The 7,538-nt window shown below is 57.0% G+C and overlaps 1 protein-coding gene across 1 annotated transcript in view; it reads left to right on the top strand.

Moving 5' to 3' along the window:
• The window catches only part of NTNG2 (netrin G2), a 76,586-nt gene that overhangs the window by 21,607 nt on the left and 47,441 nt on the right, over positions 1-7,538 (top strand). The window contains exon 3 of the mRNA XM_010856941.1: positions 7,333-7,538. Coding sequence (XP_010855243.1) covers positions 7,333-7,538 — 206 coding nt within the window. The remainder of the gene's footprint in view (positions 1-7,332) is intronic.

The raw sequence follows: 7,538 nt of genomic DNA, 5'->3' as shown, positions 1-7,538 counted from the left end.
AAAAGCGTTGGGCTGTTTGGGTGGCGAGAGCCTCGGATGGGGAGTGGGGGTGGGCTGGCAGGACGGAGGGAGGCCCGGGCAGCTGCCAGGCGGGCGGCTCCTTGGATGAACAGGTGGAGTCTGTGCGCGCGGGGAGGAGGCGGGGAGGAGCGGCTGAGCCGCCCGCTGGCCCTGGTGGGAAAGCATTTGTGCTCCTAGCGTGGGGGAGGAGGAAGGCCTGGGCTAATCTGCCTCTCAGTCTCCTTTCTCTAATCAATTAGAAACTGTTTACTGCATAACCAGAGAAAACGAGGAGAAATGCGTAGAAGACAGGGGGGCTGGAGCAAAGGAAATATGCAGAGTGCGAGTCAAAATATATCGCCCAACTTTCTAAGGAGCCAGCAGTCCAGATTGGCCTATCTGCTTTTTATAGTAATGAGTTCCCTGTCGTGAGGGGTATGCAAATGAGGAGGTGCCATCCCTCGTCTAAGAGAGATGCCCACGTGGATCTGGTCAGTCATGCGGTACCCAGTGAGGCGCTGGGATGCAGTAGGTGACTGCGGGGGGTCCACAGGGATCACCCCAGGCACTCCAGCTGGAATAGAGTTTCCCACCCAAAGCGTTCCTAGAAATCTGGCCGTGGGAAGAATCTACATATGCCCAGGACCAAGTGAAGTCTATCTTTTTTTTAAGGAATACAATTTTGAGTTCCTGGAGAGATTAACCCTTGTCTAGCCAGGGCAGCACCTTGGCAAGACTCCACCCAACCCCCTCTGACTGTTCGGCTGATGGATGGTCGTTCTGGGTCAGTCGTGGTGGGAAGGAGTGTTTGACACTGCATCCTTGCCCCACTCAGGGACAGCTTGTCCACCAGGACGGCCTGATGTCTCAGGTCATCAGGAAGGCTTGCTAGCTGGGTCTGCTGGGGAGGGGAGGAGGATTGAGAGACCAGGTTCCTGCCAGGCTGCTCAAACAGCACCTGGGCTGGTCGCTTCGCACTCCCCTCGGTAACCACGCCCTCCTCCCTGGGTGAGGTCTGCTCTGAGCGTGCTGCAGCAGTGGGATCTAGGAAGGGCAGGTTGAATAACTACTCAACTGATACCATCCTTAGAGCCAACTGTCAAGGATCCTCACCGAGTTTGGGAATATTTATCAAATCAGTGCTGGGGGCGGGAGTGGCAAGGGTGAACCAGACCTGGCCCCTGCATCCCAGAGTCTAGTCTCAATCACAGAAGGTTCTGGAAGGAGGTAAATGAGGGCAGGGTTAAAGTGAAAGGGGGCCAGGAGCAGAGTGGAGGGCTCATCTCTGCAGAACTGAGATGCCTTTCCTTGGTTACGGCCAGGCCTGGCCGGGCTCAGGAGGTGCCCTGTGACTCTGGGTCCGAGGTGGACCTTGGACCAGGAGATGCCCACCATGGCTGGCCTGGGATCAGGGTCTGGGCTGGGGATGAGGCGTCACTGCCAGGATGGATGAGCCCCAGGAAGATGCCTTCCTTTGCCTGAGTGACAGCCAGGCTGGGAAGAAATGGCACCAATGAGAAACAAAACCTGAAACCTCAAGAGGAGCCTCCCTGGCCAGCTGCCGCTCCGGCCCTGAAATAACACGGTCAGTTTCCGCTGATTCACGAGGAGGGAGGGGTGACCTTGCTGCTGTCCAGGGCTTATTGCTCAGAAAAGGAAACCAAAAAGGGGATGGGAGAGAAGCCTGGAGGATGAGGTGGGGGGGAGTTCGAGGCGGAACTGGGATCAATGAAACCACAGAAGGAGAAGCGGGGTGGGGGTTTGGGGGCAGGCGAGTTAGGAGCCGAGGGAGGGAGAAGAGAATTAGAGACCTCAGGGCAGCTAGAATTAGAACCGGCTCCCAACAGAATCTCCGTTTCCGATTTGTTAATAATTTATCCCCGCTGCAACTTTTCTTACCAATAAATAGGAAATAATTTGTTAAGGAGAATTCCCCTGGCACCCTGGCTTTGTCCCTGGGATGAGGGAGTGGGGGGTGCCTCCGCGTCCTTCCTCCCCGCTGAGGAACTTGGGGCTGGGGAGGTCAGAGTCAGAGCTCGGTCATTTCGTGAACGGGGAAACCGAGGCACAGACAGGGCCAGGCCCCACCCAAGGTCACAGGCGGGGCTCGGGATCCCAACTCCATGACCCCAGGGGTCAGCGCCCAGGCCCCAGAGAGTTTACCCCCAAAGTTCTAGAAGCATCATCCAAGGAGGAGGGTGGGACGAGCTCCACCGTGGGTTGGCTCCCCTCCGCTTTGGCTCCTGCCTGTTCTGTGCTGCTCTGACTCCCCTAAGCATCCCTCCCGGGACCTCCATGCTCCGTGTCCTTGCCCCAGCCCCCCTGGCCCCAGGGTCTCCCTGGCAGCTCCCCCTCCCCGCCCAAATCCAGCTTCCCACCCAGAGATGCCCCAGCCCCAGCTGAGGTTGATGGGCTGAGGATGAGATTTCAGCCGGCAACTCTGGCAGACAGGTTCAAAAAAAAATCCGTCAGCTGCTAAACTGTTCCCTGGGGCCGCCCACACGCCCCGGTGGCACCCGAGTCCCAGGGGAGAGGCGCAGGCCTGGGGCACCAGCGGCTTTTCCTTTTGGGGGAGGGATATGCTTCCTGACTTGTCTCTGAGCCCGACACCCTGTCTTCCTGTCCCACCTTGGCCACTGCGGAGCTCTGTGACCTTGAGACGTGGCTCAGTCCCCTTCCTTTGCGAAAGGACCCCGTTGTTCAGGATAAAGCACACGCAGGGCTTAGTGTGGCCGTGGCTTGCCCTTGGACACGCTCCCTACACCTGCTGCCCATGAGCCCTGGCCACACGAAGTGCTCGCCACGTGGTACCGGTATAATCCTCAGGGCCACTCTTGAAGTCAGCATTCTCAGCCTCACTGGACTTCCCTTCACTGGACAGAGCTTCCCTGAGTCCCCACGGACTGCCAAGGTCTGGGCTGTGGTGGGGGTCGAGGTGGGGAGGCCACTGAGGCTCACGGCAGTGGAGTGACTCCCATCAAGTGGCCAGTGAGAGGCCAGGCCGCTGTAACTCGTCCTCCCAGCTACCCAGGGCAAAGCCCTTCCTGCCCCACCACTGCTTTGCAAAGACCCAAACCAGCTTTGGCAGCATCCAGCAACGGTGTGATTTAGTCCCAACACGTTGGATGGGAAGACCAGTCTGCATGAAGCTGTTTATTCCTCCTCCTAAGACTTGGTTACAGTTCCAGTGACGGCCCATCCCTGGGCTCCTTGGGCGCCCAAGTAGCCAGACATCCTCCAAGCAGGTCCCCTCCATTCCTGCTATCCTAAGAGTCAGCTTTCCCACTTCATGGTATTTCTTGCTGGTAGCTTATCTCTGCTGTTTACAACCTCACCTCTGACTCCAGCTGCACCCTTTGTACAAAAAAAAATACCACAGAAGCAAAAGCATTAAGAGACAGTTGCAAAGTCTCTTCAATGAAAAGCCTGGTATGAAATGTTACTCTGTAGCGTGGTTGGTCCAGGAGACTCCTGCTCAGTGTCTGTCAGGAAGTTGGTCTCCACCCGGTTCTCATCTGGTGCTGGTGTCCAGGCTGGCTACCCTCCCCTCGCCCTTCATCTCTCTCGCTGCCCCACCATGCAGGTGACTTGCCTTCGTGTGTCTGTAGAGACGGACGAGCCCGGTTTCCCCAGGATTTTCTCGCTAAGATGCTTGCAGGGTCCAGAGATGACGGGTGATGCTGGGGCCGGCAGCTACTCGGTTTCTCGTCTGGGAAACGGAGGTGACCTACCTCCTGGGGTGCGGGGAGGATGCGGCCAGCTTGCCTGTGGAGGGCCCAGACCACTCTGGCCCCTGGTGGGTACACGGTGACTGTCGCAATCCTCACGCGCTTTCAAGCCCGCAGTCCCCACTGTGTCCACGTCGTGTGCGAGCTTCCCGGCTTCCCCAGGAAGGGTAGGGGAAGGTTGCTGAGAAAGCCCTCAACCTCGTGTACATGAAGCTACTGTTTAATAATAACTGCTACCATTTGGGGACTTTTTCTAGGCATTGCATACAGATTATCTCACATGATATGGGATGAGTCTCAAAGGATTGAGCTGAGACTGAGCCCAAGGCTTTCAGACCCTAAAACCAACTGTCTGACCCCAGAACAGGGGTTCCTAACGGGGGAGATGGGGCTCCATGAGTCCCCTGAGTAGAAAATGTGGTGTGTTACACTTTTCTATAACAAATCCCAAGGCCTTCAGTCAGGGGTAAGATTTGCGTGTGTGTGTGTAAGTGGAGATACTCATGAGATGTCTAAAGAAACAAGGACTACTACATTTGATAATTTCAAAGGATGGCTCCAGTGTTATCCTGAAAAGTTAAGGGTGTGCCCCAAACATCGCTGGCTCTTTCTCCCTGGTATTAGGCCAGTTTATCTTGATGGTTTGTTTCATCATTAGTTAATCTGATCTCATAGAGCTGAGTGGAAATGTGCAGACTTAGGAGGCTGGCAAGAGCTAGCCCTCCAGCCGGCCCCTCCCTCACACACAGAGCCGTCAGCCATCAGACGCCGCAATGCTCAGGGTCGGGGGCTTGGGCTTGCTCCTCAGAATCCTCCCTGGTGCAGAACAGGAGGAAAAGGAGAGCGTGAGCTTAGGAAAGACCATGGGCCACGAAGCCGCCTTCAGCAGGAGGCACCCCCGTTCCCTAAACGGTTAAATGGAATTCCGAGACCTTGGGGTGGGAGGGCAGTGGGAGAAAGAAGGGAGACAGGAGAGGGAATTGTGCTGGCGATGGCTTGGGATTTATTTATTGTACTCGCTCTTGATTAAGCCTGCTCCGCAGCAGGCGCGGGGCTGGTAAATACACAGGCTGATGCATTGGTTTCTGACCATCTGCTTCCCGGGGCCGGGGGGCGGGGAGCCGGCGGGCCCGGCAGGTTGGGGCAGCTTAGTGCCCGCAGCCAGGTTGGAGCCCCCGTCCCTTGGCAGAGCTGGCCATGTCCATCTTCCTGATGACAGACAGGCTGGAGCAGTCTTCAGTGGGGACCCCGGGAGGAGGGGAGGGGAGGGAGGGGAGGCAGAGGGGTGGAGAAGGGGAGCAGTGAGGTGTGGTTGATTGACAGCAGCTGGAGGTGGACAGGAATACTCTCAACATTCACTATGAGATCTATTACTATTAATCTAATTATCTTCTATTAATAACTAATTAATAGGGTGACAATAATAACTATCCCTTGGGCTTCCCTTGTGGCTCAGCTGGTAAAGAATCCGCCTGCAATGTGGGAGACCTGGGTTCGATCCCTGGGTTGGGAAGATCCCCTGGAGAAGGGAAAGGCCACCCACTCCAGTGTTCTGGCCTGGAGAATTCCATGGACTGTATAGTCCATGAGGTCGCAAAGAGCCGGATATGACTAGCGACTTTCACTTCACACTGGTGAGTGTTTACTGAGGTCCAGGCCCCATACGGACGCTTCACCACACTGGCCCAGATAAACACACTAACAACCCCGCAATGAGGGAACTAAGTTCAAAGATGAATCAGACAAGGCGGGCTTCCTGGAGAAGGGACATCGGGGATGATTCTCTAAAACCCCAGAAGAGGGAAAGTGGCTACAGGTATAAAACTCCTGGACTGACCGGGTGGAGTGGACAGGGCACCCCAGGAGACCAGGACAGAGCTATTTTGGTGGAGCCTGCCTCAGCAAACCCCAGGGCCAGCCTGCCCACCGAGGATCCCGGCGGGGACTGGGATCTGGCCCTCCACTAACGGCTTCAAAGCTGATGGCCTGAGGTCGCCGCAGTGATGCAGGCTCAGCCCCTCAGGAGACGAGGCGCCCACACCCCCGGGAGCCGAATGCCTCATTTTAGAGTGTGAGGCTTTAACTCAGATTCAAGCCGCTTTGTTTCTGAGCAAACCAGGGACCTGAAATATTCATCAAAAGAGGCTGCAATTGGTCTGGGGCGCGTGGAGTTCTTAGTGACAGTTTTTCCTTTTAATTAATAGACTTTACTTTTTAGAACAGTCTGAGGTTTACTGAAATGGAGCAGGCAGTCCAGAGAGCTCCGAAGACCCGTTTCCCCACACAAGTCCCCCATTATTAACAGCTCACATTGGCGTGGCGCCTTTGTTAACCAGACGTGTTGTGATTAACCCAAGTCCACACCGACAGTAAGGTCCACTCTTGGTGTTGTACATTCTGCGGGTTTGGACAGGTGGATCATTTCTCCACCATGACAGGATTGTACTAGAGGGTTTCGCTGCCCTAAAAATCCCCTGGGCTTCCCCATTCATCTCTCCCACCCCGGGCAACCACTGTGTTAGATTTTCAGGCCTCCAGGTGAGTTCACATGGTGGACCAGACCTGGGAGGGTGGGTCCAAACTACCGAGGAGGGGAGCCCCAGCTGGAGGCAGCTGGGCCTGGGAGTGGGCTGCCAGCTTTCGGAAGTGGGGGGGGATGGGGAGGAGAGGAAGCATGCAGGAGCTGTGCCCCGCCTTTCCCAGCCAGTGTCCTCCCTACTGGGCCCACCAGGCATGTGCCAGGGACCCGGAAAGGACCTGCCACCAGATGCACCTCCTTGAGAGGGCCCGGTCAACACCTGGCGTGCCCAGGCTGTGGGTGAAGGGGACAGGGATGCTCTGGGGACAGCTCCTGTGACAGACAGGCCCCTGTTCCTCCTCGCAGGGTCTTGGGGCCAGGGCTACCACCTTCCCAAGCCCGGGTGGCTCCGTCTGGGGCACGGAGCTAACACTCCCACACCATGCGCCTCGGAGGTGAGACACTAAACAGGAGAGAGATGAGACACTGTGCCCGGCTCCCGGAGACTCTGACTTCTTCCACTGCCCTCCTGTGGCTACTGATTGTGTTGTTCGAAGGGTCGGGAAGGCGTCTCTGTGTAGGAGGCAATTCAAGAGTTGAGAGTGTGAGCAGGAATTTGGAGGCAGACAGAGGGTGGAAGGGCACGTAGAGGACAGGGAACACCATCTGCAAAGGCTCAGAGGCAGAGACACGGGAGGCTTGGAGGATAGGAGTGCTCAGGTCGGAGGCCAGGAATGGTGGCCCAGGGTATGGAGGGAGGAGGTCAGGGCATTGCAGGAAAGAGAGGGCTTTATCCTCCAGGCCGTGGGGAGCCACAGACAGTCCTGGAGCAGTGACTAGCTCCCGCCTTTCTTGCTTGTCTGTGCTTAGAGTAGGAACAGATGTGTTTTCTGGGAAAGCCCTAGAGCTGCGTGTGTTTTAGGGATTTCGGAAAAGAGAGGCTTCCTGGTGCCCAGACCCTGGAGCACAGGCTCTGAGACCTCTGGGCACCGGGGCAGGGGCCGGGCTGGGCCAGGGCTCCCAGTCCCCACCCACCCAGAGGAGCCAGCGCCCACTCTGGTCTTCCCTCCCAACCCCAACTTGCAGGAGAACCCCTACCTGTGCAGCAACGAGTGTGACGCCTCCAACCCAGACCTGGCCCACCCGCCGCGGCTCATGTTCGACAGGGAGGACGAGGGCCTGGCCACATACTGGCAGAGCGTCACGTGGAGCCGCTACCCCAGCCCGCTGGAGGCCAACATCACCCTCTCGTGGAACAAGAGCGTGGAGCTGACGGACGACGTGGTTGTCAC

This window comes from Bison bison, unplaced genomic scaffold (genome assembly GCF_000754665.1).
Source record: "Bison bison bison isolate TAMUID 2011002044 unplaced genomic scaffold, Bison_UMD1.0 scf7180017864375, whole genome shotgun sequence".
NCBI classification, from domain to species: Eukaryota; Metazoa; Chordata; class Mammalia; order Artiodactyla; family Bovidae; genus Bison; species Bison bison.
The sequence above is the reverse complement of the archived record's forward strand: the minus strand, read 5'-3'. Positions and strand labels throughout refer to the sequence as shown.